The sequence below is a fragment of the Telmatherina bonti genome (assembly GCF_933228915.1).
Source record: "Telmatherina bonti genome assembly, chromosome: 24".
Lineage (NCBI taxonomy): Eukaryota > Metazoa > Chordata > Actinopteri > Atheriniformes > Telmatherinidae > Telmatherina > Telmatherina bonti.
Window position 1 is genome coordinate 22,216,347 of NC_136633.1, and position 24,482 is coordinate 22,240,828.

General features: G+C 42.0%; 2 protein-coding genes across 2 annotated transcripts; one reads left to right on the forward strand and one right to left on the reverse strand.

Annotated features, from left to right (window-relative positions):
- Positions 1 to 5,383: 5,383 nt before the first annotated feature.
- On the forward strand, positions 5,384 to 18,655 carry cpo (carboxypeptidase O; the record flags this gene model as incomplete). Its single annotated transcript, XM_079264128.1, has 9 exons — positions 5,384 to 5,502; positions 9,699 to 9,738; positions 9,827 to 9,928; positions 10,000 to 10,104; positions 11,135 to 11,251; positions 11,522 to 11,612; positions 15,471 to 15,673; positions 18,234 to 18,318; positions 18,390 to 18,655. 9 exons carry the CDS (start codon positions 5,384 to 5,386, stop codon positions 18,653 to 18,655), a joined length of 1,128 nt encoding a protein of 375 aa, XP_079120254.1.
- Positions 18,656 to 20,344: 1,689 nt separating this feature from the next.
- Positions 20,345 to 23,039, reverse strand: LOC306773857 (nucleotide triphosphate diphosphatase NUDT15-like). The gene is made up of 3 exons (XM_079263799.1): positions 22,862 to 23,039; positions 21,659 to 21,855; positions 20,345 to 21,567 (listed from the first exon to the last, which is right to left on the reverse strand). The coding sequence occupies exons 1-3, from the start codon at positions 23,005 to 23,007 to the stop codon at positions 21,458 to 21,460; spliced, it is 453 nt and encodes a 150-aa protein (XP_079119925.1). The 5' UTR covers positions 23,008 to 23,039; the 3' UTR covers positions 20,345 to 21,457.
- Between the last annotated feature and the right edge of the window lie 1,443 nt (positions 23,040 to 24,482).

Genomic DNA, 24,482 nt, shown 5'->3' on the forward strand with positions numbered 1-24,482 from the left:
TGTGTGTATATATACATACATATATATATATATGTATGTATATATATACATATTTGTATACATATATATACAAATATGACAGGTGCTGCTGTCAGCAGCACCTGTCATATTTTAGTTTTCACATTCGATGTATATTCACATCCAAGTAGTTCATAAAATCTTCAGTAATTATTTATTTTTTCATTCACTAAGTTCATGTAAAAGCATATTGTTTATTTGGATGGAAGTGTATGGAAGAAAGGAGGGACCACTGGCCCACATTGTTGCTCCAGGGATGTAGTTGATTGATTCACTCAGGGAGCCACACGAGGCGCTGTGCACACGGTGTCTGCAAGAGACAGGTTGCATGCATGTGCCAAGAGAATGGAGATAAGTTCTTTGTTCTTGTGGGAAGCCGGGGATATTTTTATTCCCTTGGAGTTGATGCGGCCAGTGAGGTACAATTTTTACTTGTTTTTATTGTTAATTGGTTTCGTGTAACTGTAATGCCAATTAAGCGTTTAATTTTATGTATTTCTGAAAAGTTTACCTTTTGCTATGTCTCGTGAATTCCTGTTTCATTTATGTAACTCCTCTGTTTTGCTGTAAGTTCATTTGAGTTTGGTATTTCTTTTTTTAGTTCTGACGGCATATTTGGGACAATTAAGGATCTTCCAAGTCAAGTTGAAGACACTGTCCATCAATAAATGTCTGTGAAAATTCAAGAACGATTTCGAGCTTGATTAAACTTTGAGGGAGTAACAATGCATTATATATATATATATATATATATATATATATATATATATATATATATATATATATATATATATATATATATATATATATATAGTCACTGTTTCATATATTCAGGTGAGAAAGCCGCAACTATCCAAACAAACATGCAAGAGCTTCAGAAAGGTTGAGATTTCTGCAACCAGAACACTGAAGTTCACTTTTGTAAGAATGCACAATGTTCCTGAAGCAGATGCAAAGAAATGAATGATGAGCTGAAATCCCCTCCTCAAAGAAGAAATAATAATGAAACTTGGCTTTCAGAACTTTTTACAGCCAAAAACTTCTGGCTCACAGGAATAAATGTTTTATATATTACCTTCAGTACTTGAAAGGGAGGAAATATTACTTATTAAAACTCAATTAAACTCTATAAAAACACTCTTTAACTTGTAGAAGTGCATAAAAACTTCTGACAGTGAGGACATATTGTTCTAACTGGATGAACAGATGTTCACATCATCCCCATTATGTGCCTCCAGCTCTTCCACAAAGCATTACTCTGACCTCTGCTCCCACATCCAGACTTTCCCAGAGTGCAAAGAAGATATAAGTACAACCTTGGCTTGTAGTTAAGACAAAAAGAAAAGAAATATGAAACAAGTATTCTGTGAGCTGCAATAACTGCTCTGATCTCCAGGCACATTATCTCGAAGGTGGAAATCTCACTTTGATTGGAGTATAATATGAAACTCCCCCTGCGTTCGACATTGTTTACGAGCTTCTTTTCAGACGGGAATGAAATGTTTAGGCTTGCGGTACCGGAAAAGGGCTTCCTTCAAATGCTTTTTAAATGCCAAAGAGCCTTTCGTATCACATCGGCTGAAACTTTATGGTGAACTGAGAATATGCCAGGTTTACTGATTGCTGCCTGCTGCTTGCTCCAGAAGAAACCTAAATGCAAATTTATTTTACTGAATGCTCTTGATTACACTTGTGGAAGCCTCCTGCTGGAGCAGGATAAGTTGTGATTTCACAGATGTGAAATGTTGGATTTCACAAACAAGGCAAGTGATGACGCAGAAGGTTCCGACTCAGATCAAATCTCATTACTGATATTTTTAAGATAGCAGTCCCGTCATTCAGCCTGTACAACAGCTACACTTATGGCCCATAAATGTGTGGACTTTTGCTCCTTTTCATTAGTCTAACTTCATTATGGCTTCAATGACCTGAACTACTGATAATCTACTAAAACAGATCTAATCTTCTCCTTTTTACAAACCCAACTACAAAGAAGTCAATAAAAACTGAATGGAATGATCTGCAGATCTCATAAACTCATATTTGATCCCAAAAAGACCACAAACAACACGTCAAACATTTTATGATCTCGTGGAAAAGCAGCAACTCATCTGTGAGAAGTACTTCCAGGGAGACATTTTGCATCATGTAGCATCTCGCCTGGGAAGTTAATAGACCAGTTGCTGGCATTTTCGCTGTTTCCCCTCCGTGGACGCCATGCAGTCCCTCCAACACACCACAGCAAAAGATGCAGCACTGACAACAACTGACTGGTGGAAGAGGTTTTGCTTTTTACTGCAGACTTCAAAGAATTTAAGCTTCCTGAAAAAGAAGAGCCTGCTTTATCGTTTGCATGCTGCATCCGCCTGTACTGACCTGTCCAGCTAATGATCCAAGTAGATACCCAGATATCTGAATCTGGAGCACCTTGATACCCTCCCCCTCAAACGATATTCAGAATTTATGCATATGTCACTTGCACATGCTTGTAATGAACCAAGAAGGTTTTTAATGTCCATGTAAATCTCCACAGAGAGTTGTCTTTACTAGCAAAATGACAAAGATGCCAAAGAGTTGTAGTATGTTTGAGTATTCTAGTCAAAGAGGACAGAAGTCCTCTCAATGGGGAATAAGTTTTTATCAGTTTCCCGGGAAGATACACCACCAAGCAGCCTGGATACATGCAATTGGAAGCCTACACCCTGGTACCAGTCATGCAGTGCTCTAGTTGTCTTCGGTTGGCTGTCTAATGACTCCAAAGACAATGACTATTAACCTTCTGTGGACATAAGGGGAAAGCTGAGAGACAGAAGCCCAAGTAGGAGGCTGCAGCGAGCGTATTGCTGGGAAACTGTCAAGGTAAACACTGGCGCCCGCCATGTTTACTACTGTTTTTGCTGAAGAAAAATGCAATTCTTCTGGGAAGGTTGGAATAACATTTGGCAATCTAACGATTCTCTCTTATTCAGCATCTTCTGTGCAGGACATTTCACCAGAATTTAAAAAATAATCAGCGTTCAATGGAAACAACAGTGAATAAACTCTTCTGCTCGCCTTTGGAATTTCCGAGCATGCGTGAATGGCGTATGGCATGTCATCTCTGTTGTTTTAGCAGTGTTGAGGATTAAACTACTGTGTAGAAAGTCAGAGAAGACCCTCCTGAAGCCCCTCCCGTCCCCTTCCTTCAAGCAACCACAGCTGTATCATCTGAGTATTCCTGTATGTGGCTTGATAAAGACCTGTATGTGTAAAGGAAGAGAAAAGGGGTTAACACAGTTCCCTGGGGGGCTCCAATGTTAGAGCATGCAGTCTCACAGATCGAATTCCCCTGACAGAGACCTGCTGTGGCCACTCTGTCAGGGAGTCACTGATCCACTCCATGAAAGCAGAAGATCTGCAGCTGGATAGTATTGAAGGCACTTGAGAAATCAAAAAAGATTAGCCTCATATATCCCCCAGAGCCATAAAAAGAGACGACCTGCTGAAGCATGTACAAGATGACATCCCCCCATCCCCACCTTCTCTCGGTCAGCACACTGTAAGAGATCTGGTGCCTTCTGCAGTTTCAGTGCAAAAATGAGCAAAAATATCTTAATATGAATAAAGAACACTTATATGTAGTAGATTCAGACTATGATCGAGTGAGATTATGTGTCTGTGCAGTAACATAATTACACTTGGTTAGATTCCCTGAAATAATAAATATGCAGACTTTAAATATATTTCAACCAGCTGTGAAACATCTACTTTACGTCCTTTTTAGGTGAAAATAACCCTTAAAACCAGCCTGTTGATGCTTCCTTTATGCGTTTCTTTCTCATTTTGAGAGAAAAGATGTTACATAACATTTTTCATAAATTGAGAATCTTAAGTCTTTTTTTTAAGTCTAGATCATTGCTCTAATTTAATGAACTCTGGGTGCTGGAGGCCTTGAAACAGGTTCTTACAGCTACATTCAGATGTGAAACAATGTGATGTCAAACAGAGTCTTGGTGAGATCATTTAGCGTAGTATACTTGTAAAATAACCACTCTTAATATATAGTCACATAATTAGAAATAAAAGACATAAACTCTAAAAACACGATGATTAATCTTACACTTTCTGCTCTTGCCAAGTATATTACTCTCAAAACAAGATTAATAAAGACTTTTTGGCTGAATATGAGACTGTTAGACTTATATCATTGTTTCTCAAACTGAGGGTTTGGACCCCCTTGGGGGTCATGAGATCATTTCAGGAGTCACCAGATAATTGTGACAAATATATACCCTACATTTATCAAGTGAATTTGGGGAGTTGTTTTAATCAATGCTGTCAAAATTAAAACATCAATGCAGATATAAATCTGTGAAATTAGCATCTGAATCTTTAAACACAATCAAGTTAGAACATAAAAATCAGAATGGAGTATTATTGCCACAAGAGAAACTGATTTCGGGCATGTAGGTGCCTTGTCACAGCAATTAACCAAAAACCACTTTATCTTCCTTATCTATGATGATTCTCACAGTTTTCCAGATGTGACGCCCTGAAACTTTAGCCGATTAACAGCGTTACACTCTTCCTTCCTGCAGCGGGACATTGGGCAGCTGTCAATCAAAAGGACATACCCATAAACCCATGAGTTATAAAAAAAAAAAAAATTGGTGAAGGTAAAGGTAAAGGTAGGTAAACCTGACTTATTAAACCCAAAAATGTGTTTTATACCAGGCTGTAAACATGATTATTTCTGCTGTGAAGTTGGTCTTTTTAACATAGACTGTTTATGCACTGTTAAGTGCAAACTGGCCACAGGAAATATCTTAAAAACTGTGCATGAGGTTGGAGTGTAATGTCAGATACCCAACATACAACACAAACACTAAAAGGAAAGAACTGAAGACATTACTGTAAACCTATTTTTCATTTATAATGTTTCACTCAAATGCAGATGTATAATTATGAGCAACACCTAGTTAAATCAAGTTTTGACTGGAGTTTCTACCGGATATAATAAAGACAATAAAAGCTGGAAGAACAGCCAATGAAAAACTCTAAAGGTCATATTGGAAAGTCAGTGAAGATAAGAGCGATAACAAAAAAAGACTTACACAACATTTAAAGCTGACAGCACGTGTCTCAGATCTGTATTTTTATGGTTGTTTGTATCAATTAATCAGCCATCTGAGTGAATTGAGAACAACGTCACAGGAAGAACAGCTGATCGATAAAGATAATTATTAAGAAAAAGCTGCAGGTTCTTTTTAATCTAAATGGTGGAACTCAATCAAAGCTATCAACAGATGAAACATTAACTAAGAAAGTGCAAACACGTGTCCTGTAAGGTCTGTACAGCTGAATAAGCAGTGTATATGACTCGGGTATGTTTATACTGAGACCGGTGAAGCTAGACAGCAGACTGGACGAAGAAACGATGCTGAACTTGGTGGGAATGAGCGTTGTCTTGCTGCTCTCAGCAGCAGCAGGAGCTGCAGTCGACCGGTGAGCTTGTTTAGTAAAAACACTTCCTGATCAGTTGCATTTAAACATTTCTTTGTATCTGAATTTGAAGAACTTTTTCTAAGTTATAATGGTAATAAATAAATGTTTTCCTAAATGTTTATTGTCTGAAAATAACCTGCATGGTTCCATATCATTATTAATGACAACTTTTGGTTAAATAAATAATGTTTTATAAATATATATAATATTTAATGGTTAAATGGGTCACACTGTTGCTTTCACAGCATGATGAGTGTTAGAAAATGTACATATATGTTATGATTTGTTTCGATACATTATGACAATGTTCATTTTGACTATGTGTTATCAGCCAGAGTATAACATTGTCCGTTGAAATAGGAGACTACAGGCCAGAGAGAGAGATTCACCTGAACAGAGTATTCCATTGTTTATTTCTGCATCTAGTGTCTACTATTACAAGCTGTTTAAAACTGACGCTTGACTGCTTTCACAATAACTGCGATAGAAAAGATGTTAATCTGCCTTTTAACTGTAAAATGTCTGGCATGTATTGTAGAGGTGGGGAATCGAATCGAAAAGAATTGAATATCCAGATTTTTTGCTTCACAATTTAAAAATAGATTTTTTTTTTTGTTGTTTAAATATCTTTTTTTCCCCAAATAAATAAAAATAATCCATTATAAAAGATTTTTGTCATTTTTATTCTTTTTATTGATCTTTTTACTTGTCTTCTTGGGCATTGTGGCAGCAGAATGATGATCTGTCTACTGTGCTGTTTTTTACTGAAATTAAGAAAAATGACTAGCAAAGAAAGTTTTATATATCTTTTTTTGTTGTTTTTAGTTTACAAAAATCAGCAAAATTGAAGAATTGTGAGAATCATAAGTTACATTGAACCGGCACCAAAAAATCGTAACCGCAGATTGTGACAGCCCTGATGTATTGTTTATCCAATGGTGTGTGGTCACACCCCAATGCGTCTATAAAAGCCTACGCAGAAGTTTGAGCAAGGGGTTAAGCTTGTTACATACTCACCGAGAAGCAAGAACTCAGTTCTTACTCTCGAGGCTGCAAGAACAAGAAAAAATGTCTTGTTCGGCAGGTCCATACATCCTCCACGAGAAGCACGTCTGCAGTGGGGAGGGATCACTGCGGGGGCTGATGTCTGCTTTTATGTGCCGGTTGTTACCTTCGCCGAGGAGGTTGTTTTTCCCGGCGTCTTTTTGCTGAAGATAACTTAAAAGGTTACGGACAGATTTTTATAAATATTTCAAGAGTTGTTGGAAATGTAAAAATGAAAAGCTAATTAAATTTTGGTGGTGATCCGGATCACCGTTTGGATCCAGGAATGTTTTAAAAGGATTCCTTAACATTGTGCTTGGCGGAGGTTTCCGCTCTCAGAGTACTTTTCTTGTTACATATTTAACGAGCAGCTTCGTCCGCGGCAGGGCGGGTTGTGCACGTGGCTGGGTCCGAGAGTTTTATTGCCACATGTAAAAATGTTCGTACTTGCTCACCACCTCGATCAGCTGTTTCATCAAAACAATCCGTTTTGCCCGCAACAGCAAACATATGGAAGCAGCAACTCCGCTTCATGCTTTCGCCGTGTTAACCACGCCCACCTCCAATGTCCAACCAATCACACGATACTTCTCGCAGACCTTCAAGAAAAAAGTTCTGCCAGCCCGGTGTGTCAAAAACTGTCTTCAAACGAGTCTGCAAGAACAAAATGACGTCATTTTCTTCTCGGAGCCTCGAGAACAAAAAAAAGTTTCTCATTTCTCGTGGAGTATGTAACAAGCTTAAGACAGTTTTGGAGTTTCAGTGCATGCTCTAAGACTGCTCCTTTTCCCTTTGCAAAGGACTGGAACTGAGTCTGAGTCAGTCTCTTTATTTTACATGTCACAGAGGTTTTAAACCTGACAATGAGCATAAACACAAAATTACTTCTACACACACAGACGAACAACAGTATCCTGACATTTGTGTGATCTATCAGTCAATCATAATCCATCCTGATATCTGTTTCTGATCATAACTACAATAATTAATAATTTATGCTATTTTTTTTTTAACTCACAAATCAATGTAATGTAAACAAGGTTCATTATACCATGCAAAGTTTTTGTTAAAATGCGATAATTTGTGGAAACATGCTGACTAAAAGGTAGAACATGGAATTTCTGTCCCGAAGGGAAACATGTAAGAAACCACGGCTGCTTTAGGAACAGCTAAACACACCCAAGAGCACAAAAGACACATCATAAATGGAAAAATATGAGGGTTTACAAAAGTCACTGAGCAGTTCGGTTCGGCCTGGTCAGGTTAGCTATTTTGTGTCACCATTAAAAAAACATCCCAAAGAACCGAACGTCACTGCTCACAACAAAAGCAAGCAGAAACAAAGATCGCTGCTATTCAGTCAGTGGTTCAGTCCATGTTGGAAAGGTGAACAATGCCTGCAAACAACAGTAAGGTCTGCTCGACTCTGGAACTGCAAACTTTCCCAGGTATCATTCGGTTTTTTTCTTTGTTTGCAGCATCACGTTAGTTGTCGTTGCGCTAGTCTGATGCTACAACAGATATTTGGTCTAAATGCCACATGCACAGCGGTGGTCCAACTTGCAGCGGAAACACTCACCTGAACTGGCTAAACTGGTCTGAAACTTGCGAACCAAACCGAACCGTTCAGTGGAAACAGAGCTGAATAACGTGTGAGAGATTCATCAATTAAACCTTTCAGTTAAACAGTTTCCAGACAATTCTGGGTTAAATACTTCAGGAAAAGCTTCCATATGCACGGAAAACTTTTATTCTCTGATGGATGCCGTGCTGCACTGAATGGTCAGGATGGACAGAGTTCTAGTGGATGTGTACATGTCCCAACAAGCAGGGTGGTGGTAGGGCAATGTTTTGGGCTGGAATGAGTGAGTAAGATGGTAGGACTCTTAATGCAGGCCTTTGCTAAGCCCATCGAGTTCCATCCCCTGAGACCTCCAAACAGCAACAGTGGGAGTCAAACTGGTTTCCACAATGAGATCCAGGCAGGAAGTGTCCACATATGTTCAGTTCTTTCCAACAGATTCAATGTTCTGCAGAATAATCTGAACCTCTGGATATTTACTGATGTTTTCATTATTGGCTGTTTTAACCAACAAAATCCAGATTATTATATAATCTAAGGATGTTCAATACTGCCTTCTTTTTTTTTTACCAATATCCGATTTACCATTTTTACACCGATATCCATCGATACCGATATTTTCAAAGCAAGTTGTGTCATACAAAAATTTTTCCAGAAAACTATACAGGACATCTCTCATTTTGTCAATTTGAGTTACCGGAGACTTAAAGGCAGAGTATGTAAGATTTCAAGGCGATTCTTTCCACCACCAGGTGGCAAACACCAGGTCATGAGCAAAACCACAAAACTGCTACCTCCACAAACGGACACAGGTTGACAGTAATGAGCAAAACTCACCCCTCACCCCTCCTCCTTGCCAGCTCCAATGAGGCCAGGAATCGCTTGTGAGCTGTAGCTCAGAGCCGCTCTGCAATAAATGGGCTTATACTCCCCCTACTGGTGGAAAAAAGTACTTTTTTTTTTACTGGTCAGAAAACATTCAAGAAGGGTCTTTGTCATTAATTAAACTTGTAATTTAATAACGCATCAAATATGGACAGACTGGAATCTACATGTTTAAGAAAACTATCTAATTATGACTGTAGTTATTTTTTTAGTTAATTTATTTTGAAAATATTGAAAATCTTACATACTCTACCTTTAACTAAAGAGATTAATGCGTAATATGTGCAGATTGTGTAAAGTTATGTAGTTAAAAAAGTAGAAGCTGATATCAATGATTTCTATTGACTTTTAATGTCAATATCAGCCGATATGATACGATTTTTGATGACTGATTTGACATTTAAAATCATTTGCACTGATTATTTAGGAGAAATAAACAAAAACACACAGAATCATTGGGAACACAGTGTATGTAATGAAATACTCGATCATTAATATTCACTTAACTGATTTATTGTCATATTTAGTTCAAATACCCAACATAAAACATAAAGTAAAAAATCTAACGACAGAATGTTTTAGATACTTTTCACTTTATGTTTAAAGTTCTTGCCTTTTTTCTTCTCTGTCTTGGTGACAAAGAACAAGTGTGCACCTTCATTGTTTTGTGTTTTCTGTGCAACAGAGTGGAACATGACTACTTCAGATACCATCCCATGGAGGAGGTGGGAAAAGCTCATTTCAGCTTCACTGTTTTGATAGATCAGTGGATACATATGCTAATAAACAGCATGACAATGCTCCATTGTGCAGATCAGTACCTGGATGGCTCAGATGGTGAAGGATTACCCCGACCTGGTCACCATCGTGGACTACGGACAGACTTATGAGAAGAGGACTATTAGCTTGCTGAAGGTGATGCACATTCCAGATAAAAACAAGGTTAAAATTGTGTGTTCATGAGTTAATTTGGATTTTTTTTTCAGATTGGTTTAAATACTGAGCAGAAAAAGAAAGCAATCTGGATGGACTGTGGGATTCACGCCAGGGAATGGATCGCTCCAGCTTTCTGTCAGTACTTTGTCAAACAGGTAAGCCAGTAAAAACAGGTGTGTCCAACTGATTTTAGTTCAAAGGAAACGTAAAGGTTGATTTGATGTCAAGTCAGCAATGAACTAGTGCAAAGTTCAGTTCCCGCAGGTTCAAATGAAAAGTTCACCTTCAGAGTTCTTTTCAGCTTTGAACGAAGTTCAGATCATTTCAGTTTTTTTTTTAGTTTGAAATGAGATAAAAACTTGTGAAAGAAAAGAAGATAAAGTGTTGCATCTTGTATGAAAACAGCCATTTTAGAAAATAATTGGCAATACCAAAGTTTTACCTGCTTAAATTTAATTTTCAGACAATACAGAATATTCCAGTAAATAATTATAAGCAGGCAAAGCGTCTGATGTCAATGTTGTATCTTTAGCTTCTCCGTAGCAGCATCACTGGTTAGCATGCGCAGTGCATCGTGGGTAACGTAGTGTGAAATTGGTTGCAGGATCTCATGTTCAAGTTCTTTATTTACAAATTAGTGTATTTTATTTCAGCCTTCCAAGAAAAACAAACATATTCACTGAACGAATCATTTCAAATGTGAAAGACGAATTACGCAAGATTCCCAGATTAAAACTCGTTTGGTGGCACAGTGACCTCTACAATTCACATTTCTGGAGCCAGCACTGCTGCATGTCATTGCAGCAGAGTTTCACTTCATGCACTAGTAAATGGATAGGTCCAGATGAGACTGACCTTTACTGGCTGGGAAGATGTTACAGCACAGGAACGATGAAGATGGAAGCGAATCAGCCGTCGATAGGAGTGTTGCTGCAAAGCTGCAAAAGTTCTGCAGAGTGTCTTTAATATTCTCAATTTTCACGTTTCCCAAATCCCTCCCACGGGCCGGACTGAACTCTCTTGCTCACCAGTTTTGGCCCCAAGGTCATATATTTGACACCCCTGACAAAAAAAACAAACAAAATAAAATAAGATTTTTACTTGTGTTTTTAATTGTTAAACGTCTGTGTCCAGCATGTCTTCTGTTAATCTTCTAACAAGGTTTTTCTTGTCCTTTTTCACCAGATTCTGCAAACATACAAAACAGATCGAAAAATGGAAACAATGATGAAGAACATGGATTTCTACGTCACGCCGGTGCTCAACATCGATGGCTACATCTACTCCTGGAAGGACAGCACAGTCAGTACTCGTCTTTAGGCTCTGAAAGTGCAGGATATGAAAGGATTGCTGATTGTTTAGGAGAAATTATCTGCAGTTTAATCATTTTGGGAAATTATTTCTGCTGCTTCCCATGCTTACAAGATGAAATCATTTTGTTTGTGAAGAGTGGGGAAAGAATGCAGCAGCAGCAGAAGGACAGATTTCATATTTACAGAAATGTCAAGTGGCCGTTTAATACATTCCTGAATGAGTCTCTTATCGACTGACTCAGCGTTCTGAACTGTTCAGACTCGACTGTGGAGGAAAAACAGGTCGCCGGGACCTTCAGGCGACTGTTATGGCACCGATCTCAACCGCAACTTTGAAGCCAACTGGGGCAGTAAGTGTTATTGCTGCTTTTCTCTTCTGTTTGTCAAAGTTTGATCTCTTAAATCAGCTGAATTTGCTCATTGTTATGTATGGAAGCCCCTTCCTGCCACTTAAGATTCAATATTTACAAAGTATGTTGTAATTATGAGATTTATAGTAATAATTATAATATTAAAATTTGATCTCATAATTACTTTGAATCCTACCAGGGGCATAAAGCCCCCGACAACATAGCTGCTAGGATCTTCGGGACGCACAAACCCCTCCACTACGATAAGGTGACGGCTCAGGGAGGGACAGCTATGTTGTCGGGGGCTTTATGCCCCTGGTAGGGTCACCCATGGCAAACAGGTGTCTAGGGGAGGGACCAGACTAAGCACGGCTCGTCGACCTCTATGATGACGACCAACCTGGGCATGAATGTTCCCTTGCCCGGACGCGGGTTACCGGGACCCCCCTCTGGAGCCAGGCCTGGAGGTGGGGTATGAGAGCGAGCGTCTGGTGGCCGGGCCTTCACCCATGGGACCCGGTCGGGCTCAGCCCGAAAGGGTTACATGGGCCCCACCTCCCGTGGGCTCACCATCTGCAGGAGGAGCCGTAGGGGTCAGGTGCAATGTGAGCTGGGCGGCAGCAAGGGGCGGGGACCCTGGCGGTCCAATCCCCGGCTGCAGAAGCTGGCTCTAGGGACGTGGAACGTCACCTCTCTGGTTGGGAAGGAGCCTGAGCTTGTGCGCGAGGTTGAGCGGTTCCGGCTAGATATAGTTGGACTCACCTCGACGCATGGCTTGGGCTCTGGAACCAGTACCCTCGAAAGGGGCTGGACTTTCTTCCACTCTGGAGTTGCTCATGGTGAGAGGCGCCGAGCAGGTGTGGGCATTCTCATCAGCCCCCAGCTTGGTGCCTGCACGTTGGGGTTTACCCCGGTGGATGAAAGGGTAGTGTCCCTCCGCCTCCGGGTGGGGGGACGGGTCCTGACTGTTGTCTGTGCTTATGCGCCGAACAGCAGTTCAGAGTACCCACCCTTTCTGGAGTCCTTGGAGGGAGTGCTGGAGGGTGCTCCTTCTGGGGACTCCATTGTCCTGCTGGGGGACTTCAATGCTCACGTGGGCAATGACAGTGAGACCTGGAGGGGAGTGATTGGGAGGCATGCCCCCCCCCCCCCCCTCTGAACCCAAATGGTGTTTTGTTATTATACTTCTGTGCTCGTCATGGATTGTCCATAACGAACACCATGTTCCAACATAAGAGTGTCCATATGTACACCTGGCATCAGGATTCCCTGGGCCGCAGTTCGATGATCGATTTTGTAGTCATATCATCGCACCTGCGGCCACATGCCTTGGACACTCGGGTGAAGAGGGGGGCGGAGCTGTCAACTGATCACCACCTGGTGGTGAGTTGGCTCAGATGGTGGGGGAGGAAGCCGGTCAGATCTGGCAGGCCCAAATGTGTTGTGAGGGTCTGCTGGGAACGTCTGGCTGAGTCCCCTGTCAGAGCGAGCTTCAACTCCCACCTTCAGCAGAGCTTCGAACATGTCCCAAGTGAGGCGGGGGACATTGAGTCCGAATGGGCTGTGTTCCGCGCCTCTATTGCTGAGGCGGCCAGCTGGAGCTGTGGCCGTAAGGTCGTTGGTGCCTGTCGTGGCGGTAATCCCAGGACTCGTTGGTGGACACCAGCAGTGAGGGATGCCGTCAAGCTGAAGGAGTCCTATCGGGCCTTCTTGGCCTGTGGGACCCTGGAGGCAGCTGATGGGTACCGATGGGCTAAGCGGCATGCGGCTTCGGCTGTTGCCGAGGCAAAAACTCGGGCATGGGAGGAGTTCGGTGAGGCCATGGAGAAAGACTTCCGGACGGCTTCGAGGAGATTCTGGTCCACCATCCGGTGGCTCAGGAGGGGGAAGCAGTGCTCCATCAATACTGTGTACAGTGGAGGTGGGGAGCTGCTGACCTCAACTCGGGACGTTGTGGGTCGGTGGGGGGAATACTTCGAAGACCTCCTCAATCCTACCAACACGTCTTCCGATGAGGAAGCAGAGCTGGTGGACTCAGGGGTGGACTCTCCTATCTCTGGGGCTGAAGTCGCTAAGGTGGTCAAAAAGCTCCTTGGTGGCAAGGCCCCGGGGGTGGATGAGATCCGCCCGGAGTTCCTTAAGGCTCTGGATGCTGTGGGGCTGTCCTGGCTGACACGCCTCTCCAGCATCGTGTGGACAGCGGGGGTCAGTGCTGCTGGATTGGCAGACTGGGGTGGTGGTCCCCCTTTTTAAGAAGGGGGACCGGAGGGTGTGTTCCAATTACAGGGGAATCACACTCCTCAGCCTCCCCGGTAAGGTCTATTCAGGGCTCCTGGAGAAGCAGTGTGGTTTTCATCCTGGTCGCGGAACAATGGACCAGCTCTATACCCTCTTTGGGGTCCTGGAGGGGGCATGGGAGTTTGCCCAACCAGTCTACATGTGTTTTGTGGACCTGGAGAAGGCATTCGACCGTGTCCCCCGGGGGCTCCTGTGGGGGGTACTCCGGGAGTATGGGGTACCGGACCCCCTTGTACGAGCTGTCCGGTCCCTGTACGACAGGTGTCAGAGCTTGGTTCGCATTGCCGGTAGTAAGTCGGATTCGTTTCCGGTGAGGGTTGGACTCCGCCAAGGCTGCCCTTTATCACCGATTCTGTTCATAACTTATATGGACAGAATTTCTAGGCGCAGCCGAGGTGTTGAGGGGATCCGACTTGGTGGCCTCAGGATTGGGCCCCTGCTTTTTGCGGATGACGTGGTCCTGTTGGCTTCATCTGGTCGTGATCTCCAGCTCTCGCTTGAGCGATTCGCGGCCGAGTGTGAAGGGGCTGGGATGAGAATCAGCACCTCCAAATCTGAGACCATGGTCCTCAGCCGGAATAGGGTGGATTGCCCTCTCCGGGTCGGGAGTCAGGTCCTGCCTCAAGTGGAGGAGTTTAAATATCTCGGGGTCTTGTTCACGAGTGAGGGAAGGATGGAGCGTGAGATCGACAGACGGAGCGGTGCGGCGTCTGCAGTAATGCGGACTCTGCGCCGGTCTGTCGTGGTGAAGAAGGAGCTGAGCCAAAGACGAAGCTCTCGATTTACCAGTCGACCTACGTTCCTACCCTCACCTATGGTCATGAGCTGTAGGTCGTGACCGAAAGAACGAGATCTCGTATACAGGCGGCTGAAATGGGTTTCCTCCGCAGGGTAGCCGGGCTCACCCTTAGAGATAGGGTGAGGAGCTCGGTCATCCGGGAGGGGCTCAGAGTAGAGCCGCTGCTCTTCCGCATCGAGAGGAACCAGTTGAGGTGGCTCGGGCATCTGGTCAGGATGCCTCCTGGATGCCTCCCTGGTGAGGTGTTCCAGGCACGTCCCTCTGGGAGGAGACCCCGGGGAAGACCCAGGACACGCTGGAGGGATTATATCTCTCGGCTGGCCTGGGAACGCCTTGGGATCCCCCCCGCAGAGTTGGCAAATGTGGCTGGGGAGAGGGAAGTCTGGGCTTCCCTGCTTAGGCTGCTGCCCCCACGACCCGACCCCGGAAAAGCGGCAGAAGATGGATGGATGGATGGAATTACTTTGAATCTAATTACAGTCATTTTTTTATCTAATCATTAGAACTCTAGCTGTCTATATCATAAATTAAATCTCATAACTCTGAGATATTTTTTATTCTTGAGTGGCTGGAATGAGCTTCCGTATTACATGCCTATTTCTTCTGGGGGATTTGTGTAACTGTGCCGCAAACGCCCACATTTGCAGCACAATTACACAATAAAAAACATTTGTGAATTTTTGAAAAAAAAAAAAAATCCTTATCTCCAGATCAGTTTCCTTCATTATCCAAACATTGAGGTTTTCTTCCAACATTTGCAGCTGTCGGAATCTCAACAAACTGCAGCTCAGAAATCTACTGCGGGACGAGACCCATATCCGAGCCCGAGGCCCAAGCTGTAACTTACTTCGTAGGAAGCAGAAAGGACGACTTCCTGTGTTTCCTCACCATCCACTCCTACGGCCAGCTGCTCCTGGTTCCCTACGGACACCCCAACTTCAGCGCCTCCAATTACGATGAGCTGGTATGTACATATACAAACACAGGGTTGCATGCTTTACATAAATTTCATCAGACGCTGAACTCGTGCAGATCTCTGTTGGATACAGAGTTTACAGTTCAGTAGCTGAATTCTGCAGGAGTTAAATCCATCAGGACTTTACACAGCATATGGAACCACATGCATGGTACCGTGACAGATGTCAGCAACACACTTGACATTCAAGAACCGTCAGCCTTCAGCTGGCAAGGCAGAACTGCAGGAAGCTGCAAAACACTGATAGTAGAGAATGAAGGCCTGTCTGTTGTTTGCAGAGACGCTGATGCAGGTAATAATCTCCAGAGAGAATTACTCTATGCAAAGCAGGATGATGCATGTATGGCTTTTATTATGAAGAAAAAAGTACAAACCTGGAGCAGGATTAGTTTAGAAGTTTAAAATTGTTCCAAATACTGCCTCAGATTTTGAGATCATTACTAATGTTTATGTGCAGTAGCTGTTATGAAACTTTGTCACCAGGATGCAAATTGAGTCCAAAACATTGGCTGGTTCAGTAAGAAGGTCAGTTAGTACATAACATAGCAAATAAATAAATGAGTTAATGAATAAATAATGAACGTGTTACATAACAAAATGTTTAAATCCCGTTTTGCACCAGTTCAATTTCAGATAGATACAAATAAACCTTTTAATTTATTTATGTTACAAAATACTAAGAGTTTAGCTTTAAATGGGATGTATGTGGTATGTATCATTATAATCTCCCGTTCCACCACATCACCATGAGAATCTCCCGTTCCACCTCATCATGATGAGAATCTCCCGTTCCACCACATCACCATGAGAATCTCCCGTTCCACCACATCACCATGAGAATCTCCCGTTCCCCCACATCACCATGAGAATCTCCCGTTCCACCACATCACCATGAGAATCTCCCGTTCCCCCACATCACCATGAGAATCTCCCGTTCCCCCACATCATCATGAGAATCTCCCGTTCCACCACATCATGATGAGAATCTCCCGTTCGACCTCATCATGATGAGAATCTGTTCCACCACATCATGATGAGAATCTCTCGTTCCACCACATCATCATGAGAATCTCTCGTTCCACCACATCATCATGAGAATCTCCCGTTCCACCTCATCATGATGATAATCTCCCATTCCACCACATTATGATGAGAATCTGTTCCACCACATCACCATGAGAATCTCCCGTTCCACCACATCACCATGAGAATCTCCCGTTCCACCACATCATGATGAGAATCTCCCGTTCGACCTCATCATGATGAGAATCTGTTCCACCACATCACCATGAGAATCTCCCGTTCCACCACATCATGATGAGAATCTCCCGTTCCACCACATCACCATGAGAATCTCCCGTTCCACCACATCACCATGAGAATCTCCCGTTCCACCACATCACCATGAGAATCTCCCGTTCCACCACATCATCATGAGAATCTCTCGTTCCACCACATCACCATGAGAATCTCTCGTTCCACCACATCACCATGAGAATCTCCCGTTTCACCACATCATCATGAGAATCACCCGTTCCACCACATCCCAAAGCTGTTCTGTTGGATGTAGATCTGGTGACTTTGGAGGCCGTTGGAGGAGAGTGAACTCATCATCATGTTGAAGATGATGTGAATTTGCGACATGGTGCATCATCCTGCTGGAAGTTTCCATTAGAAGATGCTAAACTGTGCTCATAAAGGGACGGACATGGTCAGCAGCAGGACTCAGATAGGCTGTGCTGGTTAAACCAGGTCATGCTGGTATTCATGGAACAAAAGTGGGTCAAAGCATGTGGAGCTGAAATGGAGACTCATCAGACCAGCAACGTTTCTCTATAATATAGTACGGGTTGGATCAGATGCCGTGGGTCCCTTCTGTGTTTTTTACTGTAAATGCAAAAAGAATGCGTACTGACCCACCCCTAGCCATCCTGAACCCCGTGGAGGAAACAGAGCTTTTTAGACCCCTCTACCTTCCCTGACAGCTACTTTCCTTACCGAGGAGTTGGGGAAAAAGTGACTGTACACCATCTGCTTCAAGGTTGAACATGTTTTGTGTTCAGAGACTGCATATCTTGATTGGAACTAGCGCGTAATTGACTTCGTGTTGCCTTTCTATCATCTCCAACCAGTCTGTCCATTCTCCTCTGACATCAACAACTAGATATTTTCTCTTTCAGACCTACTTTGTAAACCCTGGAGATGGTTGTGTGTGAGAAACAGCTTCAGTCCTCAAGCTGATATTTCTAGAAGCACACTGTGACTGCAGTGTTTCCTCACTCTGTTCTCACACCCCCACCACAGTGTTTGTGCGACATATCGAAGATGGCGTCATACATTAGGAGCACATTTCTCATGTTTTTCAAGTGACTGAATTCTCTGCTCATTTTGCTGTAATATGTCGATCGCAGGATGGAGCCATGAATACAGATGAAGCCCCAGAACATTTTACTCTCCAAATCTCCTGTTTTAGACTCGTATTAGAGCACGAAAGTAGTCTTGTGCATGGCAGTGATTACCTGACAAAAGCTATTTTCTGGTTCCTCAGATGGAAGTGGGACTGAAAGCAGCCGATGCTATTTACAACGTCCACGGGAAATACTACAAAGTTGGAGCCTCACCAGATATATTATGTATGTATTTACTGCAGAAACAACCGACTACTACCTCATTTTACCTAACCTTAAAATAAACCTTTCTTCAGACCCCAACTCTGGCTCATCCAGAGACTGGGCCCGGATGCTGGGGATCTCATTAGCCTACACCTTTGAGCTGAGAGACAATGGGACACACGGCTTCCTCCTCCCAGAGGATCAGATCCAGCCGACTTGTGAGGAGGCCTACAGCGGAGCTCTCCACATCATCACCTACGCCCACGATAAGACCTTTAACGGTGCCGTAGCAACCGCCATGGCGACCCTTTGGACCGTGCTGTTAGCAGCAGGCATCACCACAGCCAACTTGATGTGAAGAGAAAAGATCCTTTTTTTTTATTCAGTCTTACATCCTGATTTAATCTGCTGTTTTATCACATTTTAGAATAAATGCAAAAGCATTTTGTGAATAAACAATAATGTATATTTCATAATAACAGCTGCAGCTTTAGTTGTTGAATGTTTGTTTTGCGTGAATGTCAAATTCCTTCCAGTCATTGATGGAATTAAACATTTTATACATCAGTGAAAAGAATTTAGATTGGATTTTTTCATTCATTCATTCATTTTACATTGTGGAAGACACAAAGAACCAGATTTACAATCGGACTCCAAGTGACTCCACATACAAAAAAGATCCTGACTGAAGTCTGTTCGGGTCCATCAGAGATAAGATGATGTTTACAGAGTTTATCTACTCGACCTGACCCTGGATAAACGGCAGAAAATGGATGGATGGATGGATTCATGGATAGATGGACAGAAGCGCAGATGAATAGATGAACCCCCATCATGTTTATCCTCTTTACATTTACTTAATGTGATTGAGCAGCAGCATTGTAACAGATAAAATGACATCATCTGCATACATCAATGCAACCTGTCGCACAATGAACCACAGACAAAAAAAAAACAGGACACATGATGCCTGTCTGACCCCAGCACTTATTTTAAAAGGAGAAAACTGTTTCTCTATGTCATGGGCATTAACTGGTGGGTGCACTATAAGGATAAAATTCCATCTATAGATTTGGGAACCCCTCTGTTATATAATAAACTTTTCATGAGTTACATGACCAAAAGTTTTTCAAGCATCAATAAAACAAAAGTTGTAAAACTGTGTCCAGTATCCAAATCCAAAATCTCTTTCATGGATGTGTAATATACAAAATTTTAAAATAATTGTCATGTTACGCTCTATTTTTCTATATCAAGTAAAAATGAGTAAGTAAAAAAGGAGTATTGCAGATACTGATACTTTTAAATAAGATTGTCCAAAGCATTTATTTAACATGCTGTGTTTAAAAATGTAGTATTATCTTGCCAAGAAAGGCAGATTTTGGGCATGGAAGTGCATCGTCATAGCAGTGAACCAAATCCACGAAAAACAACTTTAAACTCCTTATTTAAGAAGATGCTGGGAGTCTTTCAGCCGGTAATTTAGGGGACTGCAAGATGAAGCACCTGGTGTCATGCGATTAGCAAGTCCGTTGTTGCATCTGACATTCTGGTCCATACTTCTTAACAGCTGGTGGTGTGTGTGCTGCTGGCGGGAGGCCATTTGCTTCCTCATTTACCTGTGTAGCTGAGACGAACCAAGACTAAAATATCGATGATTACACTATAGTATCAACTGAAAACACCACCGTTGGTATCCATATTATACCAGTCGAAATAGCAGAGGTTGTGTTTAGTTGTACAGCTGACACACAACCAGCAAAAGAGAAGATCAGAAAGAAGAAAATGCAGAAACCGCCAAATAAAAAGCACATGAAGAAGACGCACGAGGTGAGATCAGCAAATTATTCTTCTTCTGGTGTTTTCAGACAGCTACAATCTTTACATCAAAGCATTATCTCTACCAACTGGTGTCAAAACATGGAAGTGAACTCTGAACTCAGAATTGCCCCAGAGTAAATGAACTGACTTCAACATGGCAACATAATAGACATATGGAAATATGAGTACGGCGATGCAAGACTGTTTTATTGACGTCCAGATTTAGTACATAGGGGAGCAGAAATAGACCTTTACAGAGACTGACGGGAAGGCCGTCCCAAACATGCGCATTGGTGCATAAACAGTCATTACTCGTGCCGTATTAAAAGTCCAAATTTGGCATTGTCTCAGTGACCAGGGCTGAAATAAAACTGTTCGAGTCCCTGGGCCCAGAGTGTTCCAGGGACCCTCTTCCACACAGCAACATTGTCTAAATTGGGAATGATACACTGTTAAACGACATTTCCAACATACCTCAGCCAGTGGTACCAATAGCAATACACTAGACACTGTGGTGTAACTATCTCACTTTCATATACATTTTGTTTTATGTCCAAACTGCTGGTGTATGCCCTATGTGGCCCCCACATGGGTCCCAAGTGGGGACCGTCCCCATAATTCTTATTGGATAATCTGGCCATGTCAGTGACAGACCCTGGTTTTGTTTATGTAGGTGCCTTGTCATAAATGTCAACATAACCAACCAAAAACATTTTTATCATCCTTATGCAGGAAGTTTGCGATGTTTTAAAAATGGCTTTTATTTCGAGTTTTCATCACTGGGTGTCCAGAAGCAAAATTATTACTGCTGTCATTTTAAAAATCTGGATTCAGTTTTATTTTTGTGAGAAAAGACCATTTTTGGGGATTTGGTGCCTGGTCATGGCAGTGGATTAAAAAAACGGATACAGGGTGACCCACCTGATGTCACAATTTATCACACATTACATTTTACATTCTGGTCCATACCCCTTACCAGTGAACTCTGATAGGGATTTATTTGTACTCATTTTGGTGCTCAAAAGCATTCACTTGCACAATTTTTTTTATAGGAGGTATCTTTGCATCCCTAAACACTGTTACATATATCTATAAACTGGAGTTAAACCCGCCACACACTGGTGGTGAAACTCTGTATTGGGTCTGACTGGAAAATTAAACCACACTTCAATTCCACATCTTGCATCAGGTTGGAATTATTGCAAAGAATAAATCTGAGTGGCAATCTCATCATGATTGCAAACTAGACACTTTCAACAACATCAAGTTTAATTTGTTGTTTTATAATAATAAATAATAACAGTTTACGATGAAAGGCTCCTCATGTCACAAAGGAAATTCAGGTTTCCGTGCTCCTGAAAGGCTGGAAGCCTTGCTGTCTCAGACCGGCCAGCGGCAGGAAAAGTTGCTGCTCTGGAGGAAACTCGTCCCAACGTGTCCAGGTCCAACCTGAAAGACAAGAAGTCAATCCTCAGCATTAAACCTGATGAACTACAGATGATTTATGACAAGTTAAAAACAGTATTTCCACTGCTTGTACCTTCATTCTTGTCTGGCTCCAGGTTCTCTGGCTCTCCAGGCTGCCTCCTGTCCAGTTCTCCTTGCATGATAATGGTGACATAGTGGTACTGCTCCTCCAGTTTGATGGAGTTTACCACTGAAGCAAAGCGGACATTCACTAAATGCACTCCAGTTTCCTCCAGTACTTCTCTGTGGGCACATTCTTCCCATGTTTCCCTTTCAAAGACATGAAATCGGGGTCATCCAAATCCATAGACTGTATATAAAGAGATGGACGTAGCCTCCGTGGTGTCACCCATAGGTTTCTGAAGAGCTGAATTGAAGCTCGGTGGGCGGTTCCTATCATCGCCATTTTGGCAGAGGCATGCGCGTCATCTCGCCTGGAAAATACATATATGGGCAAAGAGGTGGAGCTGAGAGCGGGGCTGTGAGCGTCATGGTGGATGATTGACATTGAGTGAACTCCAAGCTTTCTGTAGCGAAGAGCTAACCGAACTAACCCCGAGATAACAAGAGCTAACCAGAGAACGGAGGTAAGCAAGCTAAAGCTAAGTCACGTTGTTAACTGGCTAAAAACTGTGGTTGTTCTACATTCTTCTTACTTCAAGCGGGAGATCAGGTACCCGTCAATCAAAAGAACACGCCCCTAAATATGCTAAACTTCGAGATTAAATTACTTTTAAATGGGCAAGTTAGAAAAAAATTCAGTCCTCTCACAGTTGTCATGAAGACTTGACCTATTAAACCAAAAATGGAATTTTGAACCAGGCTGTAAACATGTTTATTTCTGCTGTGAAGTTGGTCTTTTTAACATGAGAGTCTATGGGGATTTGCTCGGTTTTGCAGCCAGCCCCTAGTTGAAGAAGGGGGAACTGCACTTTTATACACTACCGCATAGGCTGCACTTTTTACTGCCGAAGGCTCTGTCCATCTTTCATATACGGTCTATGTCCAAATCCTTTTCCTTCTCTAATGTCAGAGCAGGCCATGTGCTGCGGGATCATTACCTTCCACCAAACTCCACTTAAAAAACAGCAAATTTAAAGTTGAGCACCATATTTTAGCATTAAATTCCAAATGATTCATTCAGATCGTGTTTTTTGTGTTTACTGAAAAAGTTCGGGAGTTATTCAGTATTCATAAATACATTAATATGTGAGAAACTTACACTGTAAGTCTGTAAAATCTTTGTGAACTGTTATTGTGCTAGCAAGCTACCTACCCGAACTCCAGGTGACCACCGGGGAGCTGGTAAGTTCCTCTGCCCACTGCACTCTTCCGTTTCCCCAAAAGAACACAGCCAGGGTGGGCAGAGTCAATCACCAGTACCCCAACTCCGACCCCTGGACGTTTAACCTGTTTGTCCATCTGAACACAAAAATTAGTTCAACATTTTCAACCTTTCCTGCAACGCCATGCAGATGCTCCATCGCAAGATAGTTCCCTGTCGTCCACTTCCTGGTTCGCCGAAAACACGGAAATATTCGCAAGTTATAGTCCTTCACCCATACAGTCTATGTTTTCACCATAAAATTAGAACGGAAAATAATACAAAAACAAATTGTATGCAGCTTTTAATGGTAAAACTTGTCTAATTTAGCCCATAAATTTGCATAAAGTGCATTAAAAGTGTTCTTGATTTGATTAAATTATAATGATCCATCCATCTATCCATTCATTATCCTCACGGCTTAGACCGAGGAAGTGTCGCAGGGAAACTGGAGCCCATCCCCGCAGCGAAAGGCAGGGTACACCCTGGACAGCTCGCCAGTCCAAGCAGAAATTATAATGATACTTGTTAGTAATACAATTTCATTCTACAACGGGGTGCAATACTGCCATCTGGTGACTATTTATGGAAGGTGTTTTGTTTGTTTTTATGATCAGTGAATATACAAACTCGTTTAGGAAGTCAACAAGATCATGACAGGAGAGATCTAAAAGGTCTGCACATAAACATGAACAAATCAATTTATAGGTTGGAACAATGGGATTCATGCTGAGCGTAAATCAAGAAAACACTGAAAACAAAAGCCCAAAAAAACCTTGCACATCAATATCAGAAAAGCACTTTGTATGGAAATGAATGGAGACTAAATGAAAACAGATGAGCAACAGACTTTTCTTCTTTAAAGATCTTTTCGCAATCTTACTTTTTTTTCAAGGGGGGAGAACAGTGAAAACTTGTTCTTAATAGGTAAAAGTTTTCTTTTTAAAAAAATATTATTTGTTCATTACAATGTAGTGGTAACCCACTGAACGTAATACTAATAATAGTATCAGAAGTATTTGGATATATAATATTAGAAAGCCAACAGAATGGAACATTACTGTTTTTCTGCATTATTATGGGAAGATTATGGATTTGTCTAGAATTTATTATGATGTTATCCTACTGTTATACTCGAACTTTGCTATTAGACATAACTAATCATTTAATCACAAAAGATTTCAAAGACTCCTGTCTGCCTTACGCGCTAGTCATAAATATGAAATATCTTTTATTTAAAAGTTATGGAAAGAAATTTGTTGCAACTCATTTTAATTAAGTTGTTGAATCTAAAATCTTATTAAATTCTGTTTGCAGACAACAAAAGGTAAATTTATCAGAAAACAAAAAATAACAAGTGTCGAAGATGACACATCTCTCATACCCATTTTGTTTGGTTTAATTTAACTTATTTGGTTTTTAATTCTGATGTTTTTTTTGTTTTGCTTCTTTTATTATATCTTATTAATGCTTACAATGCTTTTATTTCACCGATGTTAGATGTTTGGCATTTTCTTTAGCTGGGACTAAAGGTCTTTATAAATAAATTGAATGTAATGGTGTTTCAACAATG

What these genes read in the sequence shown, in the direction of transcription:
- LOC306773857 (XM_079263799.1), bottom strand. Translation starts at nt 23,007, where the DNA reads ATGGACAAACAGGTTAAACGTCCAGGGGTCGGAGTTGGGGTACTGGTG. An exon ending in GGTGGTCACCTGGAGTTCGG is followed by an intron (nt 21,856 to 22,861) that starts GTAGGTAGCTTG and finishes TGTCTTTGAAAG; the next exon opens with GGAAACATGGGAAGAATGTG. An exon ending in GGAGCCAGACAAGAATGAAG is followed by an intron (nt 21,568 to 21,658) that starts GTACAAGCAGTG and finishes CTTGTCTTTCAG; the next exon opens with GTTGGACCTGGACACGTTGG.